The sequence below is a fragment of the Podarcis gaigeae genome (genome assembly GCF_964106915.1).
Source record: "Podarcis gaigeae genome assembly, chromosome: 8".
NCBI classification, from domain to species: Eukaryota; Metazoa; Chordata; class Lepidosauria; order Squamata; family Lacertidae; genus Podarcis; species Podarcis gaigeae.
Window position 1 is genome coordinate 70,416,179 of NC_139684.1, and position 16,095 is coordinate 70,432,273.

Sequence of the window (16,095 nt, forward strand, 5' to 3'; positions counted from 1 at the left end):
TCTCCCATCCTGTTCATGTTTTCCTGCCCCTCTCTGGTGTTCTCAGCCCATGGGTAAAAGTCCCTAGCCTAGAACCTGCTATTCTTTTCCACACATCTGTACTAGTGTGACCCTCAATATGATCCTACACCAAAAAAATCCTCAGACATGCCCACTGGGCTGAAAGTAGCAGTGCTGAATAGCTATAATGGTTAGAGCTGTCGTTTTTATTAATGAAACTACAGACAAGCAACAGGTATACAGCTTTTCAGGCTTTCCATGATAGTATGGTGTTAGCATAGTTTTTGTATATGCAGTGAATAAGCATGGTGTTTACAGTGGCTTCTCACTTTTACTTCTGAGTGCCATTTCATTGGTGCTATGTTTTGCCAAGCAGAAAAATGGATAATCTATTTGGGTAGGGACCAGCCCGCTATGATCTAGAGTAGGCATTGGCAAACTCAGCCCTCCAGATGTTTTTGGCCTACAACTCCCATGATCCCCAGCTAACAGGACCAGTGGTTAGGGGTGATGGGAATTGTAGTTTCAAAACATCTGGAGGGCCGAGTTTGCCTATGCCTGATCTAGGGCTTTCTCCTACCCTCCTCACATCACAAAAGCAGTGATGTGGAAATATTTTAAATACATGTTAAGCAGTCTTATATCCAATCTGAATATTAGCCAACACCTGCTATCTGAACTTTTCAGCTAGAGATGGCATGAATTTAACCTTGGAACTTCTGAATGAGAAGCAGCATTATTTTTTTTATTACTTATTAAATTTTTATACCATCCTTCATCCAAAAATCAGGGGGCAGTTCACAGCATAAAAATACAAAATGAGAATACAGAATAACACAATAAAACAAAAACAAACCAATAACACCCCCCTCCCCACAAAAACATTTAGAAAGCCAGAGAACATAAATCAGTCAATGACCTGATTATAGCAAAAGCATGTTCTCAACCCCTGAGCTATGGTCCATTCCTGAACCCATTCCTTTCCTCCCCTCAGTTCCTGAAATTTCTACCATGTGTGCATTGAATTCACACCTGAGACCTGCAGGTAAATTTACACAAAATCTCTGCTCTCAGATTATGATGATTTCTGGATGACAGCCTATGGTAGAGATGGAGAACGTGGCCCTCCAGTTGTTGCTGGGCTCAGCTACCAGTCAGCATGACTAGTGATCAGGGATGATACATAGCTGTCAACTTTTCCCTTTTCTTGCGAGGAATCCTATTCGGAATAAGGGGATTTCCCTTTAAACGTTGACAGCTATGAGATGATGGAAGATGTAATCTATCAAAGTCTGGAGGGCTACTGGTTCCCCTTCCCTGTTCTATGGCCACTGAGTGTTGCAATAGTCCCTGTTGCTTTTGAAGCCCAAATAGTATTAATTCAAGAGTGATTGGGGGAAGTGTGCATGTTTTAGGTTAGATGCCTTCAGTGGAGCCTCCTCCCTGACAGGCCCACCTTCTCCATGCCACTGTCACAGTTGCCAGTCAATTATCCTCTTTCTCTGGGTCAGAGTGGCTGGTGCCCACTGGGTGAAAGTCAGGGAAACCAGCAGTAGGAGCCAGAGCCATCCCATGGCCAAGTGTAAAAAAGAAAGCAGGCAGGTGGGAGTAGGCTCAAATTTGTGGGGTTGTGCCCCATTTGCCCTTATTGACCAGCTTTTCACTGCTGAAGGCCCAATCTGAATGGCTACTGAAAAGAGGAAGCTGAGCTGAGCCAACACTGATGTTCCTTTCTCTTGTTCATTTCACAGCTGAGATAGCTCAGTCACTCTGGGGGAATAAGTAGAAAGCCAGGAGGCTCTAAGGGTTGGCAGTGGGCTTTGCGATGAGAGACAGATCTCTGCAGGTGCCCAAAGATGCCCATCCCTTATGCCCAACCCTCTCCGGAAAGTTCTGAGCTAGCTTCAGGATGAAATTATGGAACTAAATGTCACTACAATCCAGATCCGAACCAGGAAACGAATGTAATGCCCATCTTTTTAAAAGACATCATAAGTGATTCCAAGCATTTCCCTTTTGTTACAACAACAAAGGACAACTTAGACAGTCCGCGTTCTTCCTGAGTCACAGTGTTCTAGCTCTCCTAAGTGCATTCCAGTTCCTGCTGTTGCATCTAGGGAAGAGCTGGAAAGCTGTGTGCATCTGCCAGGCTCTTGATGAAATGCAGAGTCTGTGCCAGTCACCAGCTTGTATTTGCTGCTGCATAAGCAGATAAGAAGACTTTTAAGGTTTGATGGAGGCATGGAAGCCCTCTTCCATTGCCACCATCCCTTCCACGGTGGTCTCAGTTGTTTGCCTGGAACACTTTCGACTGTCCTTTATGTTTTTCAAGTTCTCAGAAAGGTGTTTCCTGAACTTTTTGGTGAGGAAGCAGTAAATGACAGGATCCAGAACACAGTTGGCACCCAGGAGGAACAGGGTCACCTGGTGGATGTGATCCCACCACCTTTTGCTCCTACAGCTTATATCCCATTTGCCCAGAACCATCAAGGTCCAGGGAAGGTCCACAATGTGGTGAGGCACGAAACATACCACAAACACAATCATGACAGTGCACACTAAATAGAGCGCCCTTTGCCTGATGTGGGCACTCTTCCGAGCTTGAGGTTTTTGGGCGAGCAGTGTTCGGATAATGGAGGCATTGCATACCACGACAATCAGGAAGGTGATAAAGAAACAAATGCAAATGGCGATGTGGGAGGCAAGGACAGGGATGTTACTGCTTTCTGGGTCGTAGCGCTCAAAACAGCGTGTCACATGCCCTTCTTGGGTAGTGCCGCTGCCAAACAGGAAGTATGAAGAAGGGCCCGCGATCAGGACCCAGATAGCTATTGTGACATAGATGCCCCTTCTCCGCGTGGTAGACTGAGCTGCCGAAATGGGCTTTGTGACTGCTTGGTACCGATTGTACGTTATGACTCCCAGGAAGGCAACTGAGCAGTAGGTGTTCACAAAGAATAAGTAACCAGCCAAGTTACACAAAAAGCTGGGCATGATCCAGTCTCCTCTGTAGTGGTAATATACGATCCACATTGGCAACGTGATCAGGAAGAGCAGGTCGGCTGTCGTCAAGCTGACCATGAATATCTTTATTTCGTTTAGTTTCTTCGTAGCATAAACCCGTGTGAAAAGCCACAGGACGTAGCTGTTGGCTATAAAGCCCAGAATGAAAATGATGCTATAGTAGACAGTGAACAGGGTATATCTGAACTCGGAATCTACGTGGCAATCTTCCTTCGTGGTGGGAAGCAATGAGAAGTTGTTACTTTCACCCTTTCGGGACATGGCTGCAGCAATCACGTTAATCTTTTAATGAAGCTCTGTTTTTCTTATCCTGAAAAGAGAGAGAAGTAAATGAATAATACAAGAGGGAGGCACCATTCAGCAATGAAACACAATGCTTTGTATGCAGAAGTTCAATCCCTGACAGGGAGGTGGTTAACCCCCCTGTCCTGAGATGGGATGAATAAGCAAACTGGCATTTCAGTTCCCTTTTCCCTTTTTGATAGACTTTAACATCCCTAGTTTTAAAAAAGGTTTTTGAAAAGTGGGGGAGGGATAGGAGATCTGGGGCCCAAATGAAAGGACCTGGAGTTTGGGGGCCCTAGACTAGACCCTGCAAAACCCAGAATGGCACCACACCTGTTTCCGAACAGAAGAATCATTTGACTTTTTCAGACTACACAGCTTGATTGACACTTTGTAAAGCACTGTGACTATGTTAAACCTCTTACTGCTTTCTAAGAGGAAGTGAAAGCTCTGTAGAAAAGAGACATCTGCAGAAGAGGATCTTTCCCCGTGAGATTGAGAAGTGCCCACGGGTCACATTAACCACAGAAAGAATTGTGTAATTTGCCAATGTGGTGTGGTTAAAAAAAATAAAAATCCCCTGCTTAATTTGTTCATGTTTTCTTGGATAAAAAATAAAAAAAATAAAAAAATAGATTTGAAAACAGCTATTTTTATGAGGCCTAATGCTGCCGGCGGAAGCTGAGGCTCCAATACTTTGGTCACCTCATGAGAAGAGAAGACTCCCTGGAAAAGACCCTGATGTTGGGAAAGATGGAGGGCACAAGGCGAAGGGGACGACAGAGGACGAGATGGTTGGACAGTGTTCGTGAAGCTACAAACATGAGTCTGACCAAACTGCGGGAGGCAGTGGAAGACAGGAGTGCCTGGCGTGCTCTGGTCCATGGGGTCACGAAGAGTTGGACACGACTAAACGACCAAACAACAACAACAATGCTGCAGTCCTATGCATGCTTACTTTGGAACAATAATTTATTATTATTACAGCATAAAACTGTAGATACATAATATAATAAAAGTAAATAGTAATTGTAAAAGAGATACCACTGCCGACTCATCAATTAACTGGGTTTTCACATTTTAGGATTCTGCCTTTCACAGGGTGTAAATTGAGTCTCAGGCTGAAGAAAAACCACATTCATTTTTCAGAGGACAGAATCATAGAGTTGGAAGGGACTCCAAGGGTCAGCAAGTCCAACCCCCTGCAATGTAGGAATCTCAGCTAAAGCATCCATGACAGATAGCCATCCAACCTCTGCTTAAAAACCTCCATGGAAGGAGAGTCCACAGCCTCCTGAGGGAGTCTGTTCCACTGGCAAACAGCTCTTACTGTCAGAAAGTTTTTCCCTATGCTCAGTCGGAATCTCCTTTCTCATATTTTGAAGCCATCGGTTCGAGTCCTACTTTCCAGAACAGGAGAAAACAAGCTTTCTTCATCTTCCATGTGACAGCCCTTGAAATATTTGAAGATACATATCATATCATATCAAAGAACAGCTTTGTATTTAAGCACTAGCTTGATACCCACAGGTGAGAAGGAAATGCAAGCAGGTGAATTATTGGAATTCTACACAGGTGGGAAGGCTGGGAAAGGATGGGCAGACTGCTCTGTCTGTCCTCTGTGCTCGATGCCAAAATGAAACAGGTTGCTGGAGGGAGGACTGAACAGGGGCAGATATTGGTCTTTCAGATTTCAATGGCACCGTGTGCTCAGTTCACCAGCTCATATTTGCAACACCCTGTGGCACCCCCTGCGCTCAGCGGTTGCACTGCCCTAAATCTGCCTGTGGACTGGACTCACCCTCCCTTTTTTTGCCAGCTCCCAGCAGGGTAGTAAAAAAGGCAAAAAATGCAGGCTAGTAACTTTATTCAGAAGTCTGGGATACAGTGCCAGATTAGGATGGGTGCTACACGGGCCCAAATCCTTATTCAGCTATGACAAAGATCTCATTGGTAGACTTGGAGAAAGACTCTGTCTCTCTCTCTCATTAATCTACTTTGCAAGATTGGTGTTAGGATTTTTTTTAAAAAAAAAAAGGGGGGGGGGAGACCCAGATACACCTCACCTCCCTGTTCTCCTTGGAGGAAGGGTGGGGAATTAGAGTAATAAGTAGCTAAGTGGAAAATAGAGAAGTTTGTGCCCTTATTTGGCCCTGGCATGAAATATTTTAAAGGTGTGTTTTGGGGTTGTTGCTTTTTGTTGGTAAGCTCCTGTTTCTTCAGAAGAGGAAGTGGAACCACAAACACCTTTTCTTTCTTAGAACTCTGAGCTTCCTCCTCTCACAGTCATATTTTACCACTTTTTCCAGATAAGGTCATCTGCCCATTAACTTTGTGCCATGCTGCTTGATTAACTCTGGAAGCCTCTTTACACTTTGGGTGTCTCTTGTCCTTTAGAGCAGGGATGAGGAAGCTTAGGCCTGAGCAAGGCAGACCAAGAAATTTTGCTGTCTGAGGCAAAGAGCAAAATGGCACTGACTAGGGATGGGAGCGGGAGAGTTCAATTTGGTATGCATTTAAAGCCTAAGCTTATCAAATCTACACTTTTCAAAACAATATAACAACCAAAACACAGCTATCCTTCAAAATTCACACTTAGCAGAATTTTGCAATTCAGTTCTCCAACCAACCAGTGTTTGCAAAAATGCATCTATTAGTGGAAACGTCTTGCAAAACTGTGTACAGAAAGCAAAACTGCATATAAACTGTTTATTAGGAGAAACTCTCACAAAACTGCTGATTAATTTTCATGAGGATTTTTTTAAAAAAATCACAAATAGCTGCAAGATGTAGAGAACCGAATTGAAGATTGGAAAAATGAGAAAATGAGCAAACTGAAATTGGTAGATCCTTCCATCCTTGACATCCGCACACCCATTCCATTTCTTGTACAGCGTACTTCCTTCAACACTGCACCCAAGTGTAGCAGTTCACATTTAAAGGTGAACCTCCTTAATATGCATTTTCCGAAACAATATGAGAACCAAAACACAACCTTCTGTTGGAATTCGCACTTTGCAATGCAGTTCTCTAGTGAACTATTGTGCACAAAAATGCACATACAAATATGTGTTTATTGGGAGAAATATACCATAGAAGGCTGGTGAATTCTCATGGGAAGTTTTTTAAAAAAATAATTCACAAGGATATGTGTAGAACCAAACTTAAGAACTGGGGGTGGGGGTGCGGATAGAAACCAAAATTGATAGATTTGCACATCCCTGAATTCTGAGGCTGCTTCCTTATAAGCTAAGTCTATCCAAATCAATGGAACTTCAGAGAAAAAATGTTTAGCATAGGAGTGTGAATACAGTCACGAAGAGTCGGACACGACTAAACGACTAAACAACAACAACAGTGAATACAGTGTCATTTCTTTTTCAGAAGTCTTAAAATGTGGGACAAATCTTTCTTCCTTTCTCTGCTCTCCCTCCCCTTGTCCCATCACCACCAACATAATTGAACTTTGGCCCTTCTCTTCCCACTCTAGAATTCATTCTCCAGGTGCTGTTAACTCCAGGTTGCTTCCACCCCCATCTCTCCCTTCTTCAAGTTATTTATCTTTAAGCAAGGCTTGGACTGAACAGTCCTATGGATAAAAGTAATGTCAAGGGGGGCACATGAGCACTCCAAAGATACTTCTGAGGGTGTAATTTGGTAGAACAATGCCTGCAGTCAGGTCCTCTTATCTCTCCACACAAGTTCAAAAGGCTGGAGACTTATTTTGATTTGATTTTTTATTTAAATGAAAGTTGGATGTTTGGGACATTGCTGAGGGGACTAGTCCGTCACATGCCCACCTACCTCAGTAGGTACAGCTCTGCAATTCATTGAAAGGAAGTTTAAACACCCTATCTGCGGACACACCAAACATTTAAACAGCATAACTTCCCCTTGCCCAAGAATCCTGGCAGCTCTACTTTGTCCCTCACAGAACTACAATTCCCAACACCCTTTACAAACTACAGTTCCCAGGATTCTCGGGAAAGGGGGAGTCATGTGTTTCAAACACGTTGTGCGCATGCAGCCTCCAGCTCATAGACGTAGCATAAGTAGCCAGCATTCTCGGGCAACAGAACTCAGTTAGGGTCCACCTTGATCATGAATGCTATTGGGGGTTTTTTTTAGGCCTCTCCCTGCCCTCCTGCCAGACCAGGTCTGGTATTACTTAGCAGCAATGGTAGGTGGCTGAGAAACCGCCATTTCAAAGTGCCCACAGTACTCCAAGCAGCTGTCTTGTCAGTGCATTGTGAGTACAGTGGTACCTTGGGTTAAATACTTAATTCGTTCCGGAGGTCCGTTCTTAACCTGAAACTGTTCTTAACCTGAAGCACCACTAGCTAATGGGGCCTCCTGCTGCTGCCGCGCCACTGGAGCACAATTTCTGTTCTCATTCTGAAGCAAAGTTCTTAACCTGAAGCACTATTTCTGGGTTAGTGGAGTCTGTAACCTGAAGCGTATGTAACCCGAGATACCACTGTAGTTACAACGGTGGACAGCTCAGAGCTGCCCACCACATATAATGGCGCTGCTGCTGTACAGTGGTACCTTGGGTTACAGATGCTTCAGGTTACAGACGCTTCAGGTTACAGACTCCACTAACCCCGAAATAGTACCTCGGGTTAAGAACTTTGCTTCAGGATGAGAACAGAAATCACGCAGCAGCGGTGCGGCGGCAGCGGGAGGCCCCATTAGCTAAAGTGGTGGTTCAGGTTAAGAACAGTTTCAGGTTAAGAATGGACCTCCAGAACGAATTAAGTTCTTAACCCAAGGTACCACTGCATATTGTTGCCTGTGTGCTAGTTACCTGCAGAAGTCCATGGCTCATCATACTCACTGCTGACCCCCAACGTCTTATACTAAATCAAACTCTTGGTCCACTCGGCTCAGTATTGTCTACACTGATCGGCAGTGGCTGTCCAGGGTTTTGGGCAGGGGGCATGCGCAGCCCTACCTGGCAATGCCAGGGATTGAACCTAGGACCTTCTGCATGCAAAGCAGAGGCTCTGTCCCTGAGACATGGCCGGTCCTCTGCCCTCTCTTGGACTAAGTGAGCAGTGACAGGAACAACCTCAGCTCACCCCACCTGTTCTCTATGGACGGTGATTTACATTGGGCCTAGAGGAAGAGGGCTATCTTAGGATCGCAGGGACAGTGGCAAAGAGGAGGGGAACAATCAGGGAGGGACCCCCTGAGTGAATCATCATCATCATCACTGCTATTATTATTATTACAGTGGTACCTCGGGTTACATACGCTTCAGGTTACATACGCTTCAGGTTACAGACTCCGCTAACCCAGAAATAATACCTCGGGTTAAGAACTTTGCTTCAGGATGAGAACAGAAATTGTGCAGCGGTGGTACAGCAGCAGCGGGAGGCCCCATTAGCTAAAGTGGTGCTTAAGGTTAAGAACAGTTTCTGGTTAAGAATGGACCTCCAGAATGAAATAAGTACTTAACCTGAGGTACCACTGTATTATTGTTGTTGTTGTTGTTGTTGTTGTTGTTGTTGTTATTAAATTCAAAATCTTTTCCTTCTACCAGAAGAAGCATACCAAAAAAAAGAGAATTTTTGCATTTGTAATGGACCATATCAAAATACACAACATTATTAAGCATACACACAGACCATTTGGTGAAAATAATCTTATATTTACACCTCAAGCACTATGATATTACACTTCTAAACCTCTTTTACCCATTGTAAGAGAAAGTAGTCCGTTCAGCCTCTGGATATTCTCAGTTCCCTTTTTTATGTAACTGGTTAGTAAACGCCATTTGCCAAGTTGCTATTGATAGTTTCCTCTGTTCTTTAACATAGTTGCTAATGTAATCAAGTTTTATTGCTCACCATTTCCCCTCGTTATATCTGATTTGTATGGTTTATGGGCTTTAGCATACATCAACCTTGTAGTATTTACTATGTGTAGGATTGAATCCCCTTCATGGATCACTGCCTTGCCGTGGCGAAGGGGCTTGAATAACTCAGAGAAGCTATGAGCTATGCCATGCAGGGCCACCCAAGATGGACAGGTCATAGTGGAGGTCCATGGGGTCACAAAGAGTCGAACAAGACTAAACGACTAAATGACTAAACAACAACAACAGGATTTGAATTTTATATGTTTGTAATGGTTAATCCTTGACACAGTTTAAGAGACAAATTAAAAAGTCCAATAGAAGCCTGAACTGAAAAATAATAATAATTACTTTAACACTATTAAATATAATTATCATCACCATTATTTCTTCTGAACCAATTTTAATATTAAGCGCAGAAACAAGGTCTGAGACCTAGTGGTGAAGGGTAGGAAAGAGATCAAAATATAATCACAATCACAACAATAATTGTACTTGTTGTTCAATGGAAATGCAGTGTTGTGAGTGCAACCAAGCTCCTCTGAGCATTTTGGGAAAGGGCTGCGAAATCAGAAGACGTTCCCAGCAAATGCCCTAAGAATTGCATCTGTAGGAGCAGCCTCCACTTACCAGAGTCTAGAGGAAGGATATTCTCCACTGAATCCAAGTTGATGGAGGGAGTTCATCAATAGGTGAGTCTTGGGTGCTTGTGAACGAGCCCTCTGCCAGTCTGAAGCTTGAGGCTCTTTGCCACGCTGCCAACTTCCACAAACCAGAAGGACCCCGCAAGAGGCACCTGCGTAGTCATTGGAAGTGAAGAAACAACGGGTGTCATCACTGCCACCAAGGAAACGCAATGTTGAGTAAGGCTAAGAGGAAGACAATGAACTGCAAGAGGGCGGGAGAGCCACGGCAAGCCATTGCTAACCTAGATTTGCTTCTGAAATGCTCTTGTGACTGAGCCACGGTCTGTCTGCTACCAAAGCTCCAGGGAAAGAGCTTCTCGCTATCATTAGTCATAAATCTAATGACAACGTTTAATGACTTCCTTCCAGTAAGCACAGAAAGCCATCGCCCCAAAGCTGCACGGACGCCTTCATCTGGCCTTTGCAAGTGAAAAGTCAGTTTGCAGCAGGCGGACAACCTCTCTCCCCACCCCAGCTGCCCTTGGAGTGGCACGCTTTCGCCTGCAACCACACGCTTTTCTCACAACAATCTCAGCCACTTCAGAGGGTAGGATTCAAATGGAACTAGTAAAACATGATGCAATGCTCACAAGGCTTCCTGACAGATATTGGAGAGGGTCAAAAGCAGGGCACATATCTCCTGCACTGGATCATACCTCTCTGTACACAGGATGTCCGCAACATTTTTCAGTCTCATATTTTTTTGATCTCAAGATCAGTTCTTCACATTTCAACACCAGTTTGTGATTTTCCCCCTTTAAAGTCCTCATCAGCATTTAATTGCAAATTTCCCCAAATATACACATTTTTATATAAATGCACGTTTCTGCAGAGAAATTTTATTTAGTATAATGCTCTTTGGAATGTTACTTTCACTAATATATGTATTTATATGCACAATTTATGGTAGCGTATGCATTTTTGTACACATTACTTGACTGGATAAATTCATTGCCAAATCCGAAGAATAAGTGTGAATTTAGAAGTCTGGCTCCGTTTCGGCCTATGTCTTTTTTCAGAAAGTGTTCACCTTTAAATGCAAATGGAATCAAATTTGTCTCCCATCCCCGTTCAAGAATAGACAACGTGCGGGTTTCTTGATGTTATATTGGACCACAACTCCCATCATCCCTGTCGATTGGTCATGCTGGCTAGGGTTGGTGGGAGTTGTAGTCCAACAACAAAGGGGCCAGCCCGCCCCCAAAGTTAATGAGCATTGCCATTCAAGTGGTGTGCATGTGCTACATATGCAGGGTGGGGCTTACCTGGGCCCCCCAATATTTAATTCAAGATGGCACCCTTGCCCACTGCCCCATTGGCTGGTGATCAATACAATAGCAACAAGCCTTTTAAAGCCCTAAACAGCCTTGCTCCTGTATACCTGGAAGAGCGTCACCACCCCCATCATTCAGCCTACACTGAAGTCCAGCTCCGAGGGTGTTCTGGCAGTTCCCTCATTGCGAAAAGAGAAGTTACAGGGAACCAGGCAGAGGGGCTTCTCAGCAGTGGTGCCCACCCTGTTGAACGCCCTTGCAGCAGTTGTCAAGGAGATAAATAACTAGACAACTTTTAGAAGACATCTGAAGGCAGCCCTGTATAGGGAAATTTTTAATGTCTGGTGTTTGATTATATTTTTAATATTCTGTTGGAAGTTGCCAAGAGTGGCTGGTGAAACCTAGTCAGGTGGGTGGTGGGTATAAGTAACATATTCATATCAATATCATCATCATCATCATTCCCCCTGCCACCCAACAAACAGAATTCTGTGCTATCTTGCATGAAAGTACAATGTTATGTGTTGTGAGAGCTACTAGGCCAAAGAACTCTGGAGCTTGTAAGGATGAGAATGACCATAATTTGACTTATGACCGAGTCTAGATGTGCTTGAAACTTCAGGGCGGCCGGATATGAAAACAGATCAGAATCTTAACACCACTGCTGAATAGGGCTCTGAATCATCAGGAGACCTTGTTTCTGCAATTTCCTTCTGATCTCAACAAACCTGTTCACCCCACACAGTCTGGCATCAACTAATTGCATCATACCTTCTCTCCGCACAAGAAAAAGTTGTATGATATAAATCACAGCATTGCTAATGGGGTGTAAAACAAAGGGTTAAGCAGGCATGAAGAGACCAGGGATGATAATTGGATAATAATAATAATAATAATAATAATAATAATAATAATAATACCCTTACCATCTGGCTGGGTTTCCCCAGCCACTCTGGGTGGCTCCCAACAGAATATTAAAAACACGATCAAACATTAAAACTTCCCTAAACTGGGCTGCCTTCAGATGTCTTCTAAAAGTCAGATAGTTGTTTATTTCCTTGACATCGGATGGGAGGGCGTTCCACACGGTAGGTGCCACTACCAAGAAGGCCCTCTGCCTGATTCCCTGTAACTTTGCTTCTCACAGTGAGGGAACCACCAGAAGGCCCTCAGAGCTGGACCTCAGTGTCCGGGCTGATAGTGGTAGAGATGCTCCTTCGGGTATACTGGGCCAAGGCCATTTAGGGCTTTAAAGATCAACACCAACACTTTGAATTGTGCTCAGAAACATACTAGGAGCCAATGTAGGTCTTTCAGGACCAGTGTTATATGGTCTTGGTGGCCACTCCCAGGCACCAGTCTAGCTGCCAAATTCTGGATTGTCGTTTCGGGGTCACCTTCAAAGGTAGCCCCATGTAGAACGCATTGCAGTAGTCCAAGCTGGAGATAACTAGAGCATGCACCACTCTGGCGAGACAGTCTGCGGCTCCAAGGTACATGAAGATAGGTGGTGGTGGTAACTTTGCCTCGATTAGAGGTGCTAATGCAGGGGCAGGGAACCTGTGGCCCTCCAGATGTTGTTAGACCACAACCTCCATCAGCCTCACCCACCATGGCCAGCAGTGAGGGATGATGGGAGTTGTAGTCCAACAATATATGGAGGGCTCTAGGTTCCTCCACTCCTTCTCTAAATGTAACAGAGTCTAAAAGTAAACCAATGATTTTAAATTCCATATGAAAAAGATAAACACAAGGGAGCGGGTGTAGGGGAAGTGAGTGAAATCACCTCCCCTTTCCCCAACACGATATATAGGGACCTCCAGATTCCCAGATTATCCCTGTACCTCTAACCTCCTGAGTTAGGATAGAGCAGGAAACATTTCTATCCAAGTTATGTTCATCCTACAATGAACTACTTGGATATTTTTATTACTCTACAAACATCACTGTGCATGGCTGTGATTGCAATGAGTGAAGTCTACTCTTTAAGGTTCATTCACCAAATGTTGCTCATTCCGCATGCAAAAGGGGTTCAGCCAGTTAATCACAACAGGACCCATGGAGGATGTCTTGCCTGAGGGTCTTCCAAAACATGGTGCTGCCACTGCTACTCATGTTCTATTTGAAATGCGCAAACACAGACAATTACATGTGGAAATAAGTGTCTCTTGGAGAGTAGTAATCATAATCAAAAAACATTGGAAGCCACCTTGTATTGAGTCAGACAAATTGGTCCATTGAGCTATATATAGACTAACTTGACTGGCTATCCAAGGTTTCCAGTAAGGAGTCTTTCCCAGCCCTCGTTGGAAATGCCTGGAATTGAATCAGGAACCTTTTGCTTGCAAAGCAGATGCTCTACTATATGAGAACAAAAACACAGACCTTCTTCGAAACCTATCCCAATTTTGTGATGCGGTTCTCCAATCAACGTTTGCCAAAAATGCATATGTCCAGGAAAAGTGCACATAAAATTTAACAAATTAGTAAAAAATAATAGACAAAAATGCATTGCGTTAGGAAATGTCATTTGCAAAAGTTGTGTGTATATTAGTCAAAACAGCATACAAAAATGTGTTTCTTAGGAGAATTTCTCACTCAAATGCTGATGAATTTTCATGAGGATTTTTTTTAAAGCAAAGTGCAGCAGGAATGTAGAGAACTGAATTTAAGAATGAAAACACGAGAAACAGAGAGAACTAAAACTGACAGTTTTCCATCCCTTCTTATGAGGCAGTTCTTCATATGTGACATAAATAGTTCCTTGTTATGTTCAACAATATGCACATCCCGGCTTTTCTCTGCTCAGCACATCTTATGCAAAGGCCAGGGGTCCGTACCGGAACTTAAAAGAGTAAGCTCAATAAAAGCCTGAAATACAAAATGCCTTGTCTGTCCCAGCATCCTCCTCCCAAAACATTTGATAACTCTGAATTGGGGGTTTTAGGGTGAGGGAATAATAATAATTAGAAAAATCCTCTTTGCTCTGTTTGCATCATTAACTATCTGAATCTCTGTCATGCCAGCAACTGATAAAGAGAGTAAGAAAAGAGATGCTTGTCAGGGAAGGAGACCTCTACTACTAGCCCTCACAAATCTGAAGTTCAGGAGGAGCCGGTGGAAACCATAAATTGCCTAAAGTTACACTTAAGGAAATCAGCCCTGAGTGCTCACTGGAAGGACAGATCGTGAAGCTCAGGCTCCAATACTTGGGCCACCTCATGAGTAGAGAAGACTCCCTGGAAAAGACCCTGATGTTGGGAAAGATGGAGGGCACAAGGAGAAGGGGACGACAGAGGATGAGATGGTTGGACAGTGTTCTCGAAGCTACCAGCATGAGTTTGACCAAACTGCAGGAGGCAGTGGAAGACAGGAGTGCCTGGCGTGCTCTGGTCCATGGGGTCACGAAGAGTCAGACACAACGACTAAACAACAACAACAACACTTAACTGACCAGGAAGATGCTCCACTCAAGGGGGTTACAGATTTTAGGGCTCCGTACCACTCTGACTGAGCTCACTTCCTACCTTTGGATCCTTCAAATTCATACAAATGTATTCCATCAGGGAACATTGTTCTTCAAAAATGTGTCTATTAGGCAAAACTACATGTGAATGTGTGCATATTAGGATAAATTGACACAAAGTGCCGATTAATTTTCATGAGGACTTTAAAAAAATAAATGCGGAAATGTGGAGATTGAACTTAAGGCTTGAAAAAAGATAAACTGAGAGAAGTGGAACTGCCGGATTCACCCATCCCTATTTAGCGCCACCTCAAAACCAAGCAGAGGTCTTACCCCTTTCCACAGGATATAGATCAGCCCCGGTCCTGGACCTTCTCCTCAGGCTGCTTCTCAGATCCTGCTCCACATTCTCCCACAGCTGAGGGAACGTCTTCCTTGGTAGGGCTTGGGAGGCTTTTACTCTGCTTTCTTCCTGTCAGAGGTGCTCTGTGTGGCTTTTTACTTATTCGGGAAGGGAATAATCACTGGTTGAAAATCAAAGGGAAGCTTTCCCTGTGTAGAAAGAGTAGGGTGCCGGAAGCACCGAAACGCACACACACTCTCTCTCTGCGTGTTTATGGATTAAGCCCTGGGAAATCCCATCATGTTGAACGTGTTGCCCAACTCATTTACTAGTAGTAATAGCAGGAAGCAAAAAAAACAAACGCGCCGCAGAGGGAGTGGACTCGCTGGTGAGTGAGTCACAGCCCCACAACATGCTTCAGCAGGTCTCTGCTTCTAATTTTATTCTAGTATCACCTTGTGTCTAAGAGAGCAACCTATCTAACAAATTCTGTATCCCATTTTTTAAAAAATCACTTTCACTGTTATTTTCCAGCAACTCAGGATCTACAGTCCCATACAACACAATTTGAACAAGGACTCTTCATCAGAAAAACACCACACAGCAGCTTCAGCTTTAGGGACCCCCATGTGATGTTAGCATTTCCCTTACAGCTGTAGCATATTGCTTTATGACAGAAGGTAAAACAAACAAAGCACAGGTTATTATTTGCTACGCTATCCACAAGTCGGCATACACCTTTGAGATTGGTCTTTCACTTTCCAGAATGTTTGTGTACGTAATAAGGTTCCGACATTCTCCATCAAAAGCATCCTTGTGTTTTATTCCTTTTGCTAATTTCAGTTTCTGTGTTAATTTCCCCATGAGAGCTACTTTATCTGCCATGCTCTCTTGTACCAAGATGTTAGCATGGCTCCCTTGAAGTCCTTCCAAAACATGGCGATGATCATTATTACATCCTGCTACTAGCGAAAATCCAATTAGGACTTTGTGCTTCTGGTCCTGGTTTTACTTCAGAAACAAATTCAATAAAGCCAGCACTGGGGTTCCCCTGCCGTATTTCATTTTTAAAGGAGGGAACTCCTCACAAAGAATCATACAGAGTGCTCAAATTAAACCCCATCAAAAATACAAAAAAAAAACAAAAACTTTCTGCC

At 43.8% G+C, this 16,095-nt stretch overlaps 1 protein-coding gene across 2 annotated transcripts; it reads right to left on the minus strand.

Moving 5' to 3' along the window:
* Positions 1-185: 185 nt before the first annotated feature.
* PTAFR (platelet activating factor receptor) lies at positions 186-15,253 on the minus strand. Of its 2 annotated transcripts, none has more exons than XM_083750933.1 (3): positions 14,929-15,253; positions 9,800-9,965; positions 186-3,334 (listed from the first exon to the last, which is right to left on the minus strand). In XM_083750933.1, the coding sequence occupies exon 3, from the start codon at positions 3,283-3,285 to the stop codon at positions 2,224-2,226; it is 1,062 nt and encodes a 353-aa protein (XP_083607059.1). In that variant the 5' UTR covers positions 3,286-3,334; positions 9,800-9,965; positions 14,929-15,253; the 3' UTR covers positions 186-2,223. The 2 variants fall into 2 exon arrangements, with proteins under 2 accessions (XP_083607059.1, XP_083607060.1); XM_083750934.1 differs by lacking the exon at positions 14,929-15,253 and adding an exon at positions 10,098-10,547.
* Between the last annotated feature and the right edge of the window lie 842 nt (positions 15,254-16,095).